This window comes from Caretta caretta, chromosome 14, assembly GCF_965140235.1.
Source record: "Caretta caretta isolate rCarCar2 chromosome 14, rCarCar1.hap1, whole genome shotgun sequence".
In the NCBI taxonomy this organism is placed as follows: domain Eukaryota; kingdom Metazoa; phylum Chordata; order Testudines; family Cheloniidae; genus Caretta; species Caretta caretta.
The window spans coordinates 8446453-8465283 of record NC_134219.1 but is presented as its reverse complement, the minus strand read 5'-3'; the positions used below and the strand labels follow the sequence as shown (position 1 = coordinate 8465283).

The 18831-nt window shown below is 40.1% G+C and overlaps 1 protein-coding gene across 1 annotated transcript in view; it reads right to left on the bottom strand.

The window, feature by feature from the left end:
- Positions 1-8875: 8875 nt before the first annotated feature.
- PITPNC1 (phosphatidylinositol transfer protein cytoplasmic 1) overlaps positions 8876-18831 on the bottom strand; it is a 196526-nt gene continuing 186570 nt past the window's right edge. The window contains exons 11-12 of the mRNA XM_075119212.1: positions 12633-12751; positions 8876-9007 (exon numbers count right to left, since the gene is read on the bottom strand). Coding sequence (XP_074975313.1) covers positions 9002-9007; positions 12633-12751 — 125 coding nt within the window. The 3' untranslated portion in view covers positions 8876-9001. The remainder of the gene's footprint in view (positions 9008-12632; positions 12752-18831) is intronic.

Genomic DNA, 18831 nt, shown 5'->3' with positions numbered 1-18831 from the left:
TTATCCTCAGAAATAATCAAACGAGAATGAGCAATTCATTAAGAAAGGGCAGAAGAAAGCTCTTGGTCATCAAGCAATATTTTTCTAGTTTGGTAGCACAAATGTGTTGGAACCAGACACACTTCTGAAGAGTATAGAGTTTGAATATTTGTCAGTCAAAGCAAAGTGCCACATGTTTTTTCTTGCTTTCGATACAAGTAAATATGATAGTGAAAAGACCTTTTCCTTTCCCCATGGAGGATGACCAATCTCTACATGGGAAAAAAAGAGAGCATTTAATTGTTGGTATTTCTGGTGAGGATGCCAAGAAGGGTGCTTGTTTTGATGGTAGTGTTTACAATGTGTAAATTTGCCTGTGGGGAAATGGATTGAGAGTTCAAAGCTCATATCACTTCATGAATGATGAGTTGCAGTCAATAGTGATCAAGGCTGGATGCAAACCAAGGTGCTGGAAGAGAAAGTCTCTATTGTCTAGTACAAATACCTTGAGCTATTCAGTCCCAGAAAAGATTCTCTTTATTATTGCTAGTATATGGAAATAATACCAGGACACAAAGCTAGCAGCAGAAAAAAATGATTTCTGGAGAGAACAGGGGATCTGGAGGTTTTCTTATATTCCCACTAGAATATTCCCACTTTGAGGGAAAATGCAGCTCTGCTCTGAAAAATGTATTTGTAAAAATAGCTTACATTTATTGTGTCCTTCTGATGCTGTATCAGATTTTTTCAGGTAACCATCAGCTCTGCAAACATTTTGGGATCTGAAAGCCACGCAGAGTTTTTTTAGCTCATGCATCAACACAAACAGTAAAGACTCTGCAGGCTACATACTGCACTCAGATACACCTGAGCGACCCCATTTTGCTCAAATTATGCCCTGACACCTGTGCAATCCAATTGTTCTATTGTGGGAATATATAAGTGTACCTGAGGCATCATTTGAATACAATGCATTTACACAGGTGGCCCAGTTATCAGAAATTAGATGACAACTATATTGTGGATGTGCAAGCCAGACATGATTCAGTTCACTCTCCTAGAGCTAGGTTGATTCTACACAGGAATAAAAATCTGTAAAAGTTTACTATTGTCCCTGAAGTGCATTTCAAAAGATTTAGAGGTTCTAAGGGCTAGATTCAAAAAGGAAATCCATGCTGAGTATTACAGTTTATGTGTCCTGTTGTTAAATGGAATTCATAGCCATTAGGTAGGCATCCAGGCTCTCTATATAATGCTCGGTGAGGGTCACGTGCCAGAAAAGGGATTCACAAAAGACAGCAAGCATACTGAGCTGCCTAAAATAGCTAGTAGGAATTGCCAAGGAGAGGGTTGTGGCCTAAGCCTCACACTTCATAGGGTGTTGGGCACCTAAATCCAGGTCAGAGAGAGATAGGTGCCTCCCTCCACTGGGGATTTACAGCTGTGAACCTTTCTCCTGGAGTTAAGGGCCTAAGCCAGACTGACCCTTTCTCAAGAAAAACAGAGGAGGAGGTGCTGCTACCATGCCTTTTTTACTCAATAGTCCAATGGCTAGAGCAGTAGGCCAGTATGCATGAGATCCAGGTTCAAATCCCCACTCTGCCTGATGTGGAGCAAGGGCGTGAACTTTTTCACCTCAAAGGTGAATTATAAGTGGAACTGTTGGGTGGTGTGAACACAAAGGCAGCTGTGCACATGTAGGCACCTAAGGGACTGTGCCAGTTGAAATATAGGCACTGGAGGAATTTAGGCACCTACAGCATTGGGGACATCTGAACAGAGGTTTTGTGAATATCAGTGGGCCCTAAATGTTGGACCTAGATCCCCTTTGTGAATCAAGCCCTAAAAATCTCACCCAAATTCAGATTTTAACAAAACCCCTTGGTTTGTCTCCTAATCTTATGCTGTAAATCACAAGACAATCCTTTGCCTTTTAAAGGTATTTTTATGTGCAGCATTGGAGCTGTGCTGAGGAACCATAATAGATTTCAGAACTAATACCTAAAACCATGTATCAATCATAACACTACTTACTGAACGGCAGTGTCCCCATCTGTAAAGTGGTGATAATAATTCTTGCCTATTTACTTCATAGAGATTGAAATAAGGCTTAACTAATTAATGTTTGCAAAGTGCATTGAAAATGTGGAGCACTATGCAAGTTCTCAATATTATAGTTTTAAAAAGAATCTTTAAGAATTTCCTATTTGGAAATTTAAAGGCAGGTGTAATTAACAACATTTAAGACTCTATTCCTAGTCTTGTTTCCATTACAACTTACGCGTATTATCTATCAGACCATTTCTACAGCCATTCATGTGGTCTTATGGATGGTTGATTATGCTAAAGAGGTTTAATTTATATGCAGATTAGCACTTGCACATCAGATAAAAGAAAAGGCTCTTGAAATTTTGCATCCATGCAATAATAGGTTGCTACTTGTAAGAATGCTTGATTTAAATCTGCTTCCCTACCAGGTAATTCTTGTTATATAGGATTTTAATAAAGAAAGCGGCAGTAAATTTGTTTCCTTTTGCAAAAGTGCAGCCCAGTCCCATTGACTTTAATGGGAGCAGGAACAGGACCTAGACTGGCAATCAATTCATAAGGTAGTTGAATGAAAAACAGAGACTCTGCATTTCCTAATTCTCAATGTAAAAGCTTGGCAATCTAGTGGTTTTAATACTGTACATATATAGTCACAACTGGAGATGAAAAATATTCACATGGTATTTATTGGATCTGGAAAAGGCCTTTGAACAAGTTCCAAGAGAAATCATCTGGTGTGTATGAGGGAGAAAAATGGTACCGGAACTTTGTGTGTGGCTTGTTCAAGCCATGTATGTGTGTGCAACATCAACAGTTAGAACTTTTAGTGGTGCAACAGATGAACTATGAGGAAAGGGGGGTGTGCATCAGGGATCAACACTGAGCCCTTTCTTATTTATCCTCATCCTAGATACCCACAAAAGGAACATTCAAAAGGAAGCACCTTGGTGTACACTGTTTGCAGCTGATATTCTATGTAGTGAGGAGAAAGATAGTCTAGAAAAGGATCTTGGTAAGGGGAGAGATGTGTTGGAGAGACATGGGCTCAGGATAAGCAGAGGAAAAGCAGAGTATATGGTGTATAATTTCAATAATGTGAACACTGAAGAATTATCCTTGAAACTAGATGGGCAATTAGTATTATGACAATTTGGAGTAGTTGTCTATACAACTTACTATATCTGGTTGATATTATGAAATTGTTACTATAAAAATCGCTGTATCAGGAAATGTGTTTAGGTCAGCATATACACCATTGCTGACAAGCTTTTAAGCACGTTCCTCCCAAACCATGAACAACAGACAATCCTTAAGGACTATCACCACCTGACTAGGTCTTGCCTGGGTAGAACAAAAAAGTAACTGCAGCATCCTAGGGGAAACCAGTTCCAATAAACGCCTTGTAAATGTTTTCTATCTCCCGTTGTGACAATATATGCACAATATTAAAACTACTAGGTTGCCAAGCTTTAAATTGAGAATTAGGAAATGCAGAATCTCTGCTGAAGGTCTGCATTGTGACTTAAATGGTCAACAATTTACAGATGAAAAGGTGAACCTGAGAGTGATGTGTGCTTAATTACCTCAGCCATAATAATAGCGATACTGTGTGGCACCAAAGCACTGGTGAGCATCTTTATTGGGTATCATGAGCGCTGAGTGTCCAGGTAAAATTTTATTTCCTTGGGTTATCCTATGTATTTCAGGCTTATGTGCAAATGATATGGGGAAATTGCTTTGATCAGTGAACAGATACCATAGAGATTATATAAATCTGAACCTCATCACATGATATTGACCAAAAGAAAATAGCCACACTTGTAAAGAAGATTGCTTGGTAGTTTATTTACAACAGAATGTAAGGAAAAGTAAGTTATTAACAATAATAAATAACTCAAAAAACAGCAACTAAGTGATATGGATGACAAATATGAGAATAAAATTCTTCTGCTTAGCCTTGCATTGTTTAACATACGGCACATTTCAAAGCTTGGTCCTTCTCTGATGGCAGTGGTACATTCTCTAAGTTAAATGTCATAACTCTAAACCTAAAGCTAGACACTAAGGATTACAGGGACATTCAAAGTCACACGGAACTTTCACAGAAATGAAATAAAAACAATTAATCTGTATTAGTGACACCCAAAAACTAGCGGAGACTGTAATTCAGTGACCATGCTGTTCATTTAAAGCAAAAACATTGTTAGACTCAGTTAGCCTCAAGCATTTTGGAATTTAGACAACTAAATTAAGTCTGAATAATGGCAGTTGAAAAGTTCCTATTGACAAATTCATGTGTTCTCTCTTATTGCACTTACTAACTCATAAAAAGCATGTATGTTCAGCCTTTTTTAAGTAAGAGAATGTTAAGTTATAGTGCAGCAAATGCCAATGCATTATTAAAGATTGTTGCTGTCTTATTACCAAATTAAAGTCACTGGACAAATAGTCCAGTTTCAAAATATCTATTTGAGTGCCTTCTGTTTTCTAATGTATTTGTATACTACTACTAATGAACATGAATTGTGCCCTCAATGGAGCAAAAATCATCTCCCAAAATCTTGGTATGATCAAAAAGCAACAGAATAAGATCAAACTATGCCTTTCTGTTGGATTATTTTGTAACTCTTACCTATGTGACCAATCATTACTGTAGTGAATAATCCCATTGAAGTCTATTACTAAAGACTATTCACACAAATAAGAGTGGCTGGACCGGGCCCTTGCAAATTCTTATTCAGAGAAATCTTTCTTTTTAATTCAGTTGGTGTTTTACCTGTGTCAGGACTGCAGGATTGGGCCCTCAATTGCCAGCATCATTCTGCGAGGTCTGATTATTCTGGAGGAAATACATATAAAAGTAGGAGCAGGGTGTGGAGAAGGATTTAAAAATAAATCATAAGCCAATTGCTTTATCAGCTTCATTGTGCTCTTCTTGGTGATAATTTTTTTGTGGAGCCTCGCTATGGTTGTATTATTTAATTCTCCAATCATGGCAGCAGGGAATAAGGAGGCTACAGAATTATTAAGTAACTTCAGTTTTGCTGTGCTGCATCGTACTTTAAAGATGTGCCTCGTACAATTTTTTTTCACAAAAGAAATCAACATGTGCAAAATACTCTTACTTCCTTCCCCTCCCACAAACATGTCTGAAAATTATACATCAGGTGTTTTTACAAAATCCATTCACAAGTCAGCAATGAAAATAAACAAAACATTTTCTCAAAACATGTTGTCAGAAAAATATTCTAGATTGCTTTTTTTTAATTTTATTTTATTTTATGTGTGTAAGGAACATTGTAGAAAACAGATATCCTGCCACGACAAAAAGAAAATGAAATGACATTGAAAAATTATTTTTGAGAGCATATTTAATGGTAGAAACACTGGGGTAAAACAGAGCAGAACACAGCATAGGATGCTTGTGTAACCTGTGGAAAGCATGATGTAACCTATAGTTCTTTCTTATCCAAAGCAGTGACATTCTATGGATCTTTTTATTTGCCACCATTAGGACCCACATTGAAGGCAGATATGGATTGTACTGATCCCCATGTTGGCTAGCAGTGAATTAGAAAAATTTTAGTTGTCTATTCAGTAAACGTTATACTTCTGTAATACAGTACTCGTGAATGGAGCTCAGAGTTATAGAATTGCATGCAGAGGCATAGCATTAAGGATTCATTATTTTTCCACTGCATGCTCAGTCAATTCTTTTCTCTTTCCTAAATATCCACCATACAGCTAATTAATTTGAATCCTCTTAAGATATGTTAATAATGTTCATACATGCCTGATCCCCATACCTACATACGATAATAATCTTATCACACAGGATAGGAAGTTTGATACTTAAAAAAAATAAACAAATGAGTAAAGCTATGTATGCTTTGTCCTAATGATCTGTGTTAAACATTCAGAAGCAAATTAAAGAATATCAACATTTATTTGTATACATGCAGAAATTATGAATACTTAATTAGTACACACATCTGTTAATTAAAGTCATGAGTTGATGTAGGGTACTTTAGCATTTGATACCTGTGGCATTTCACTGGCTAAAAAAAAATCACAAATATCAATCACCAGTTAATTTACTAAGCACATGGAATTGCTGGCCTTGAGAGGAAAGGAAAGCAGAACATGGACAATATATGAGATAATGGATGAAGTCATACCATAGGCTAACCTACAAAGAGCTACTGGATTTTATTTAGCCATGGGCTTTTAAATTTCAAATACACACACATTTTCAATGTCATCTGACAGTGGAATTCTTCCCCTCCCTCTCCCGTTACTAAAACTAGCCCATAAAAATCAGACATTCAACTTAGCATCTACTACTGGACATGGAGCTATTCGAAAGGTCAAAAGGTTTAAGTCAATTAAACTTTTCCACAAGCAAAAATCATGCTACCATGCTGGGAAGATGGTACAAACATATCCCGCCACCGGGGAATTCTATCCACAAACTGATTCTTCATCATTCAGTGATACTTAAACTCCGTGAGGTCCGTCTCTCTGCTTCACCATGCTTGTTATAACTGACAGTACAAGATACCATCTCAATATGAATATGTGATTCAGATAATATCCACCTTTCACTGGGCATTCACAATGACTTATTTAAAGTCTACTACAACAACAAGGGTGGTAGATGCTGACATTAGTTAAATAGCATCACAGGGGACTAAACACAATGGTAGCATTGCAGAGGACTAAACCCATTATATGAAAGTCAACAACGAACCCTGTGACTGGATGTCAATAGGAAAGGTTTCTCCATAAGGCTGAATTTTAGAAAGGAAGTGGCTCCTTATTTCCCTATATTTTTTACTCTTGGCTTGGGGAGAAAATCCCTTTTCTGATTTTTATTCCTGAGACTGAAGGGTGATTTCACTAACAGGCCAGGGATGTTGCTCCCCTTTCCCACATGTTACATTACATGTTACTGAGTTGTCAGATGACCCCTTTATTTTTGGTAAGTCATGTCTTTCATTCCTCTCCCCTTTTAGAGATCAGTGGCAAAGTCTGAGATCTGTTTCCTGCTACTGGAGACCGCATTAGCATGAAAGGACAGGGATAAAGTAAGGGTAAGTCCTCTTTCTCCGTCAGGAAGCCCAGAAGATCCCCATATTTCCCCCCTCATCACCTATGAGGTCTCCTATCACAATCACAATTTTTCTGTCCAGTGAGGACAGGATGGAATTCATCAAATCTGCTCCTTAATTGGCTAAAGTGGCCACTGTTGAATGACTTCTTTTTGTTTGAGGGCTGAATATGCTGCCTCTACAACATTATTATCCCATTAGCCCATGAAGCAAGAAACCTAGACTGGGATCTGAAATTGAATCTGAATATGTAACACATCAGGGCAGAGCAAAGGTTGTGGCTGAAGATCTTTAAAGAACTTTCCAATGGTGGACATATAAAAAATGTTCATTTTCAGAATCTTTACTCCCAGGTGCTGTTCCAAAGCATCATGGCCTAGTTATTCAGTATCCATGCTCAAACAACAACTATTCTGCATCTGGTAAAACACCATAGCATAATATACATTCAGCACTAATTAGTACAGTGAAATCTGTACAGGAGGCTACCCTTATTAGGCACCCACCTGTCTTAAGAGACTGTCCTAAAGTATCCACAAATGTACTAAGTACCATTCTTCCCCACCTTTAGTAGAAGACCTCCCTCATTGAGCTCCAGATTTTTTTACAATCCCTCGAGTGGTTATTTAGGGCCTGAGCCAAAGCCCACTGAAGGCAATGGGAGTCTTCCCACTGGCTTCAATGGGATTTGTATCAGACCCTGAAAGCTGGTTTCATTGTAATTAGCCAGGAGTTCAGAGGACTTAAATGAATGACAGGAATGCTATGATGACAGCTTCATTGGGAGAAGACCCTTGCATTATTTGGACTCTTTAAACTATTTAGCGGCTTGTGTTTCCGTCTTTTTTATACCTGGAGCAGGGGTTACAAACACCAGCACATACTTGAGAGATCACAAGAGGACTGGGGAGAACTAGTAAAATACAATATAAACAAGAAATGGGTGGAATCTTTTATAAATTCTGTGCAAGGTATAAATAGTTCAGTGGCCTTAAAGTCAGTATTATTAATTACAAATGGAGCCTTGGTGCATTGGTTATTTAGTTTTAAAAAGTTTAAAGTTTGTGTTAGCTAGGCCCCAAATCCTGAGTCATATTAAGCAACACCTGAATTTGAATAATTGCTGTTGGTGTTCAAGTATCGACAAGTAGCAGTTCAAAGGTTTATGATTAGACATGATAAGCCTGAGTAGAAAATTTTTAGAAATTCCGATATAATAGGAGAAAATTGGATTTTTACCTTTTTAACGTAACCCTGCACCTAAATTGACACTAGTTCCCTTCAGAAATCCTTGCCAGCTTTATTAAATACCTTCAGCATTTCCAATCACAATTGCAGGCTATTCTCAGACTATTTAATTTCACATTAATAGCATGTGCCATATGGCTTTGAGCTTTACTTTGGGAATCAGAGTATATGAACTATGTTCTCTCACATGCACTTATTTAAGGGTTTTAGGGAACAAGTCTGAGTAAAGAAATCATCTTTCTAGATTGGTAAAATCGTTTAAAAAAATCCAAACAACCAACCACACTGAGCTTTGTAAATGTTAAGTTACTCTTGTTCTGGCAGACATGGCTTGTCAGAAGGAAACATGCTAGGTTAAATTTAAAGTGCTTTTTTCTCTGGGTCTGGAAGCGTGAGGGTTTCTGGAGCAGATTTTTTCCGAGGTCGGTCTTTGGGAACTGATAGGAATTCAGGAGCATCTGAGGATAGAGGAGTGGATGGAGCACTAGAAGGAGCACTACGGGTTGACGAAGGCAGGGAAATATTAGAGATAGATATTGCAGGTGGGAAAGTCCCAATTTTCTCGTTGGTGGCTTCCTGAGTTGCACGTTCAAATTCTCGGACTTCATCCATCGTCATGTCTTTAATGAGAAAAAAAGAAAGACAAATGGAAAGTTAGAACCATTTCAAAGATGATTTCAATAGCTCCATTGCAGTGATTGCCATCAAAATCTAAACCGAAGGGTGTATTCTCACCCCAGGGTGGGGATTCATGTATTGGAATTCTACTAGAGTTAATAGGAGCTCTGGCCAAAGTTTTCATAAGAGGTCACTGATTTTAGGTGCCTGGCTTGACACACCATTAGGCCTGATTTTTAGAGGTGCTGAGCACGCAGAGCATATTGAGTTCCCAGGCAGAAGAGAGTGCTTCATGTCTTTCAACAGGAGCTAGGTGTCTCAAATTGGGTATCCAAAAATGAAAGCACCCAGAATGAAGGGCCACTTTTGAAAATGTGGGCTTGTGGAGAAGGGTCTTCCCCACACAAAAGGCCTCATTCTCCACTGCTTTGAATTCTGTGAAGTTGTTTACACCTGTGGAATTATGAGATCAGAATTGGTAGTATTACACACCTCCTTTGCACAAGTGTAAATGATTGCACAAGGTGCAACGCAATGAAGAATCAGGCCCAAAGAATGCTTCCCTGTTACTAGAGAAAGCCTTCTCATGTGGAGGTGAGCAAATGTATCGGTCACATAGACACTACTGTACAAATCCACAAGAGGGCAGAGTAAGCCCAGAATAACGTGTTCCAAATAGCAATACAAACATTTTCTAATAAACTCCTAAGCCAGGTGTAACCCATCTAATTTTTCTGTACAAACTCAGAATTCAGGACAGGTTCAGCAAAAGTTAAGCAAATCTTTTTTCAAACCTTGCATTGCATTTGGAGTGTCATACAGGGGTTTATTGCTACAACTCAAAGCAAAATTCAGATGAGTTTCACTTTGAGTTTTTTTGAGTTCATTTGAAGGAATCTCAGCAAGAAACTCAGTGGATGTAAACCCACCAGAACCAGCACAGAAAACAGGCTCACACAGAGCTCCTGTAAACTGTAAACTGGCGGAGTTTGGCACAGCTCCAGTCCCCAGCACTATAACATATGTAGTCAGTAAGAAATATTTTTCAAGTACTGTAAAACTTCCTTATAAACATTCTGCAGGAGGTTATATTATAAGTGATGATAGATCCATGGGATGCATATTTAAAGAAAGCTCAGGAGAGGGGTTTGTTTGCATTGCTAAGATTTATGTCTATCTGACTGCTACTGGCCTCCTATGCTGCTCCACGCGAAGGGTATGCCCACACAGCAGCTGCGCGGTGTAATTCTTAGCTCACGTAGAAGTACATGTGCTAGCTTTGCCTGAGCTCTTGCGCTAAAAACAGCAAGTTGGTGGCTGTGACAGCGCGGGCGGTGGCTTGGGCTAGGTGCATAATACGATCCCGCCTGACCCCACAGGGTGTGTATTCAGGCAGCTGGCCAAAGCCACTGCCCATGCCGTTGTGGCCACACTTTTCTTTAGCGTCCTAGCTCAAGCAGAGCTAGCGCCTGTACAGCTACCCAAGCTGGGAACTATACCTCCCAGCTGCTGTGCAGACATACGCTCAACCGCACATTCACGACATGCCATGTGATACTCAAAACCCACACTGTGGAGGAGGAGAGAGGACAACTGTCCTCATAGCCATGTGAGGATGGAGCTATGGGGCTAAATACACACTCTGGTATACCCAGGGATGTTGTAATAAAGTTTATTGTATTTCTGCAGTGGAGGGGATATAAGCTACGCTACTTAATTTTCTCCTTATGGTTGGATGCCATCTGGTTAAAATGAAAAAAACCACATACGAGCTATACACTGTGACCCCCTTATTTCAAGGTAACATAGTTGTGTGTATGTAGCCTTGACTGTAGAATGTTTCCTGATGCTGTTGTGTGAAACAGGCTTTATGCTGTACTGTAGCATCCTATAAGATAATCAAAGTCCCCATTCAGTGCGAATTTGCCTGCTCCCCTCTGAACCGACTTTACTGGTCCAGGGGCTTTTTCAGTCTACAGGCAGCTCCTATTACTGGGAGTGGAGGATATTTTAGCCATATTCACCCCTGAGGTAAGTGGGTGAGGTAAGCGGATGAGCTCAAGGGAGCCCACCCATTTACACCAGGGATGAATTTGGCCCTGTTTTGCTGATTTACATTTTGCTTAACTTATGTTACATTGCAAGTAGTGTTTCTGCACTTAGGGCCTGATCCAAAGCCCACTGAAGTTAACAGGCGTCCTTTCATTGACTTCAGTGTGCTTTGGATCAGGCCTTTAATAATGAAAAATAAAATAAAATATGGCTTCTGTATGGGGAGAGATATAGAGAAGAAGATTCCTCAATAACATGCCATCAGAGTGGAAGGCAGACCAATGAAAGTCCTACCATGCGCCCCTCCCAATATTGGCAATTTCAGAAGCAGAAAGGGAGCACTCACCCTGCCTGAACTTAATATTTGGTTTTTAGTCTATGCTTGCCTCAAATTCATGCCCATGCTAGGGTGACCAGATAGCAAGTGTGAAAAATTGGGACGGGAGTGGGGGTAATAGGCACCTATATAAGACAAAGCCCTGAATATTGGTACTGTCCCTATAAAATCAGGATATCTGGTTGCCCTACCCCATGCTGATGTGCACTCAAGTAAAACTAATCCTGACCCAGAACTGCAAAGGACTCAGAAATACGTGACTCCATTCTGTCATTTTCTTTTTATTAATAAAGGCCAAATCCTGCCCTGATGATAGTGGCAGTTTTGCCTAAGTAAGGGCTGAATAAGGACCACAGGCTTTTTACCAAAAGCCCATAGGGCCAAATCCTGAGGTCTTTAGTCTGAGCCTGATTCTAATCTCGCTTACTGGTGTAGGCATCAGGAATAACTCTGAAAAAGTCAATGGGAATTCACCAGCTTAAATCTAGAGTTGCACCTGCGCAAATTTGGTGTAAGAATCAGGCCCTCACTGTTTACTGAGAGAAAGTCCTTCTGAAGTCATTGGAAGCTTTGATTGAATAATGACTGAGTTAGGACTTCAGGATATAGCCCTTAAGGACTAGCCCCGACATCGTTATTTGGGCAAAGCCGTCATTCACTCCCATGGGATTTTGGCCTGACTAGAGATGCCAGAAATACCAACATTTTAAAACTGAAATGTCACTGTATCTCCTTTCAGGCTCCTAGTTTGTAGCTTATCAAGGGCAACACTGCAAATGATCTTGAAGACAAGTGAAAAACCCAGTTAGCCTTTTTCTCAGTGGTACAATTTCAGCAGCCCCATAGAACTTTTCCACTCCCCAGGTTCCTGGCTGTTTGACAAATGACACTTGAACACTGACATGGCTTTGAAACAATCAGAATAACTGGATGCCAAACCTGACATTGCTTGATCTTGCTTCTACTAAAATTCCTCTTTGTGTACCCAACAGAAGTTTGAGGATTTTGTTCTCCTGGAAGACGGGGAGTTATGAACTTGACCCTATCCTCTACTAGCTCAGTGGGAGTTTGGGATGCAAAAAATGCAGGATTACACTTTACTGGGAGTGATTCTGATTCCACTGAATGTCAAACCTCCCGTTAACTTCAGGAGCAGCAGGATCATGCTTAAAAAGGGCCATTCTTCTTTGAGTTGTGAGTAGGCGAGGGTGGGCAATATGTTTTAAAAAACTACATACACTTGATTTTGCATGGCTCTCTATTTCATCCACAGTAGATGAATGTTGATTGCAAACTTTAATGTTGGTTTTTTCATGCATATTTTTCTCGAATTCTCGAACATCATCCATAGTCATATCTGCAAAAAGTTCAAAATGTTGGCATTTTCCATTAATTCACTGCAAACTTTAATAAAAAGGAAGGTGCGAGGGATAGATCGTCTTTCAGCAGAAGCCAAAGAAGGTTAAAAAAAAAAAAGCAGGGAGCCAACTACCTTTATGAAAGGTGACTCATAAAGGTAGTTAAACCAGCCAAGGAAGATGTAGGAAGGTTACATCAAAGGGAGTCATAGAACAGGGAGGAGTGGAAAATGTTTAGGAGTATCTATGTGAAGTGAGCTAGGCAAAAAGTGTTGGAGTGCAGGCTTATCTACAGGAAAGATCTTCTAAAATGACTTTAGAGGATCCTCCAAACTAACTGACAGGTATTAAGAAATATAAGGATTTACTTACCTTTCTAGGAACTTTCTAAGATAATTCTATAGCATTATCTTTAATATTGCATGGTATGTTTCAAAATAAAAAGAAACCTTCATTGCTGAAGCATACAGCTGCAGTTTCAGAAGCTAACATACAATCACCATGCTGAACGGTTTACCAGTCAATACCAGTAATAATTTTGTAGCCTCAGACCCTTGGAAAGATTATATAAGTCTGACGATTCAGGCTAGTCCTGAACATCAGGAAAAGATATAATTGTGTGGGTATGTCTGACATTGTTAGTATATAGCTATGAAATAAAATGGTATGGGATGGAATTGCAATACATGGAAAGTCTGTTAAACGTTTTCTGCCCAACTTGTATGATTTAAATTCTACTTTATTAGAGCACTATACTTTCATATTTCCATATGTACCATTTCCAATAAAGAGATGATCACTGAAGTTTAGACAGGAGTTACAGAGAATGTAGCAATTTACCACCCGGTCAGTAATTAACTTGAGTAGAAATTGGGTTTGGGCTCTTGCTGCTCAAATTTTTCTCAAGTGTTTTGTGTGTCATTTGGATTTATGACTTGCCATTTGTTATATTGTACGAGAGACTCTTCCTTCATTTAACAAGAGCATGCTTTTAAGGAGATGCATCACTTATGCTGTTATATCAGCGATAGAGTACAATACTTTATTACTAGTGGATCCTTTCTCAGTGAGAATGAAGGACTGCTTAGCACTGATCAAAATGAAACATATGGAATAACATTAAATGACCCATTCATTTAACCTACTCTTTTTCCTATTAACAGAAATGAAAAAGAAATTAATAAACAATGTAAATAGCATGCTAAAAAGCATTTTTGCCAAGCAAAGGATATGCTCTTTATTAGTAAAGTTTTGAGTTAACAATACAGTGAAGAAATTAGTTTTAATTCATGATAAAGCCAAATACATTTCAGTAAAATCAGTGATAACACACATTAATACTAGAGTCGGTAAAATCTGCTATTTTCCTTTTTAGTCGTTGAGTCTTATAAACAGTGGGCCAAATCCTCAGCTGGTATAAATTGGTGTAGCTCCACCAAACTCATTTGTCTCTTTTGAACTAATTTATACCATTTTAGGATGTAGCCCAAAGGTTTTAGCTTTAAAATTAACACGCGCATTGAAGGGACACTGTCAGTTTAAAATTTATATTTTTGAAAAACTTTTCCTTCCTTATGTTACTAGTAATAGTGAAAGAACTTTAAAAATTTAAATGTACTTTTTACCATATTATATGATTGTTTACTTGTGCATTTCACTCAGTTTGGTCAGTGAACCAGTCACTGTCCAGTCAATTTCACTTTCCGATTCTCATGCTTTAGTACAATTCTGCAATACTTGGATTGCAAATAGTGCAGGGGAATATTTAAATTCTCCTCCAGGCTTATTTAATTTTTTTAAAATAAAACTTTCCTACTAATATCCTAGATTTTGGGCCTAACCTGCCTGACAGAGTCCCTTTAAAAACATACCCACATGGTATCATAAAAACTGGTACCAAAAGTGAAAACCTAAATGATAACCATGTACATTAATAATTCGCTTATTTGTGCAAACAGTCTTTTTTTGACAGGGTGGTTTTGGGGGTAGAGTACGGAAATATGTGGTTACATTTTTTCCCCTTGGTTTTTCTTTTTTAACTTTTGAGTATGTGCCTAAATGCTTTGCTGAACAGGAAGGGATTAGTCACATACTTAATGCACACACTTACACATTTACCTGAACTAGGGCACCTAAGCTGGTGTGTTCCGATTCCTATTGATAGAAACTCTCAGCGACAATCTCACCCCCATTCACCCACAACTGTGGGTGCAGCTGAACCAACATAAATACAAATTTTCCACTTGTAACTTCTGTTGTTCAAGTATGGTTTCTGATATGGATCCTGTACTAAGCCTGATTCTGGGGTCCTAATTTAGGCTTAAAGCTCCTTTTGAAGTCAAAAAGCCCACATCCTCAGTGGGTGTATACTGATGTTTTGCCATTAAAATTAATGGACTTATGCTGATTTACTCCAACTTGAGGACCTGGCCCAGGAAAGTTCTGGCTGTGTAAAAACTGCAAGATTGTTTTCTGTCGTGCACCAGTCTTTGAGCTTGTGCTAGAATGGCATGCTGTAGTTAAAACAACGCTAACCAGATTCTTTCTTTCTTTCTTTCTTGATAAATTTCAGAGAGCACAGAAACAGATGGGCTGGCCTTCGTAGGGACCTAATCACTATATGGATTTGATCCTGTGCATACCAGCCCTGATCTTGGGGGAGGGATAGCTCCGTGGTTTGAGCATTGGCCTGCTAAACCCAGGGTTGTGAGTTCAATCCTTGAGGGAGCCATTTACGGATCTGGGGCAAAAATTGGGGATTGGTCCTGCTTCAAGCAGGGGGTTAGACTAGATGACCTCCTGAGGTCCCTTCCAACCTTAACCTTCTATGATCCTGAAAAGCCCTTAAGCATATGAGTAATCCCACTGAAGTCAATGGGATTACTCATATGTGTAAAGCTAAGCATTTATTTGTTTTGCTGTATCAGGGCTAGAGAAGTCATTCAAAAAAATTACTGGACTGATCCCATATATGTGGGGTGACAGGGAGAGGGGATGGAGATATGTAGATCTGCAAAGGTAAAAGTACCGGAATAAGAGTTTAAAGCTAGATGTTTCCTTTCATCATATGGTGTAGCTCCATCTTCCACATCTCAGCAGTAGTTGAGATTAGACAGGAGATGGAATCTGAGTGCAGTGAGCTGAAAAAGTACACCATCCCATGCATTAGATAACTATAGTTTTGCCAATGGGAATTGGGTTTACCTAGTAACTAATAATCCACATGTGATTCAGGAACAATGAAGAGAGTTAAAAATGAATCCACAAGCTGCAGATTTAATTTGACAGTTAAGAGTGTCCGGTATGAAACTGCAGAAAAACCTGAGAGTCTCTGGATTAAGTTTAGAAGTGTGAGCAACAAGGGTGATGTTGTGGTGGGAGTCTGCTCTAGACCACCGGACCAGGGGGATGAGGTGGACAGGCTTTCTTCCAGTGTGAAGTTACTAGATCACAGGCCCTGGTTCTCATGGGAGACTTCAATCACCCTGATATCTGCTGGAAGAGCAATACAGCGGTGCACAGACAATCCAAGAAGTTTTTGGAAAGTGTAGGGGACAATTTCCTGGTGCGAGTGCTGGAGGAACCAACTAGGGGCAGAGCTTCTTGACCTACTGCTCACAAACCAGGAAGAATTAGTAGGGGAAGCAAAAGTGGATGGGAACCTGGGAGGCAGTGACCATGAGATGGTCAAGTTCAGGATCCTGACACAAGGAAGAAAGGAGAGGAGCAGAATATGGACCCTGGACTTCAGAAAAGCAGACTTTGACTCCCTCAGGGAACTGATGGGCAGGATCCCCTGGGAGAATAACATGAGGGGGAAAGGAGTCCAGGAGAGCTGGCTGTATTTTAAAGAATCTTTATTGAGGTTACAGGAACAAACCATCCTGATTTGTAAAAAGAATAGTAAATAAGGCAGGCGACCAGCTTGGCTTAACAGTGAAATTCTTGCTGATCTTAAACACAAAAAAGAAGCTTACGAGAAGTGGAAGATTGGACAAATGACCAGGGAGGAGTATAAAAATATTGCTCAGGCATGCAGGAGTGAAATCAGGAAGGCCAAATCACACCTGGAGTTGCAGCTAGCAAGAGATGTTAAGAGTAACAAGAAGGGTTCCTTCAGGTACGTTAGCAACAAGAAGAAAGTCAAGGAAAGTGTGGGCCCCTTACTGAAGGAGGGAGGCAACCTAGTGACAGAGGATGTGGAAAAAGCTAATGTACTCTATGCTTTTTTTGCCTCTGTCTTCACGAACAAGGTCAGCTCCCAGACTACTGCACTGGGCAGCACAGCATGGCGAGGAGGTGACCAGCCCTGTGTGGAGAAAGAAGTGGTTTTGGACTATTTAGAAAAGCTGGACGAGCACAAGTCCATGGGGCCGGATGCGCTGCATCCGAGAGTGCTAAAGGAGTTGGCAGGTGTGATTGCAGAGCCATTGGCCATTATCTTTGAAAACTCATGGCGATTGGGGGAGGTCCTGGACGACTGGAAAAAGGCTAATGTAGTGTCCATCTTTAAAAAAGGGAAGAAGGAGGATCTGGGGAACTACGGGCCAGTCAGCCTCACCTCACCAAGGAGCTTGGCTTGTTTAGCCTAACTAAAAGAAGGTTGAGGGGAGATATGATTGCTCTCTATAAATATATCAGAGGGATAAATACAAGAGAGGGAGAGGAATTATTTAAGCTCAGTACCAGTGTGGACACAAGAACAAATGGATATAAACTGGTCATTGGGAAGTTTAGACTTGAAATTTGACAAAGGTTTCTAACCATCAGAGGAGTGAAGTTTTGGAATAGCCTTCCAAGGGAAGCAGTGGGGGCAAAAGACCTATCTGGCTTTAAGATTAGACTCGATAAGTTTATGGAGGAGATGGTATGATGGGATAACATGATTTTGGTGATTAATTGATCTTTAAATATTCATGGTAAATAGGCCCAGTGGCCTGTGATGGGATGTTAGATGGGGTGGGATCTGAGTTACTACTGAAAATTCTTTCCTGGGTATCTGGCTGGTGAATCTTGCCCATATGCTCAGGGTTTAGCTGATCGCCATATTTGGGGTCGGGAAGGAATTTTCCTCCAGGGCAGATTGGAAGAGGCCCTGGAGGTTTTTCGCCTTCCTCTGTAGCATGGGGCACGGGTCACTTGCTGGAGGATTCTCTGCTCCTTGAAGTCTTTAAACCACGGTTTGAGGACTTCAATAGCTCAGACATAGGTGAGAGTTTTTTTTCAGGAGTGGGACCGGGGTGTGTGAGATTTTGTGGCCTGCGTTGTGCAGAAGGTCGGACTAGATGATCATAATGGTCCCTTCTGACCTTAATATCTATGAAAACCTCAGTTCCTGGAAAAATCATGGAGCAGGTCCTTAAGGAATCAATTCTGAAGCACTTAGAGGAGAGGAAGTGATCAGGAACAGTCAGCATGGATTCACCAAGGGCAAGTCATGCCTGACTAATTTAATTGACTTCTGTGATGAGATAACTGGCTCTGTGGATGAGGAGAAAGCAGTGGATGTGTTATTCCTTGACTTTAGCAAAGCTTTTGATACGGTCTCCCACAGTATTCTTGCCAGCAAGTTAAAGAAGTATGGGCTGGATGAATGGACTATAAGGTGGATAGAAAGCTGGCTAGATGTCAGGCTCGATGGGTAGTGATCAATGGCTCCATGTCTAGTTGGCAGCCGGTATCAAGCGGAGTGCCCCAAGGGTCGGTCCTGGGGCCGGTTTTGGTCAATATCTTCATTAATGACCTGGAGGATGGCATTGAGTGTACCCTCAGCAAGTTTGCAGATGACACTAAACTGGGAGGAGTGGTAGATATGCTGGAGGGTAGGGATAGGATACAGAGGGACCTAGACAAATTAGAGGATTGGACCAAAAGAAATCTGATGAGTTTCAACAAGGACAAGTGCAGAATCCTGCACTTAGGAGAGAAGAATCCCATGCATTGCTACAGACTAGGGCTCAAATGGCTAGGCAGCAGCTCTGCAGAAAAGGACCTAGGGGTTACTGTGGATGAGAAGCTGGATATGAGTCAACAGTGTGCCCTTGTTGCCAAGAAGGCCAATGGCATTTTGGGATGTATA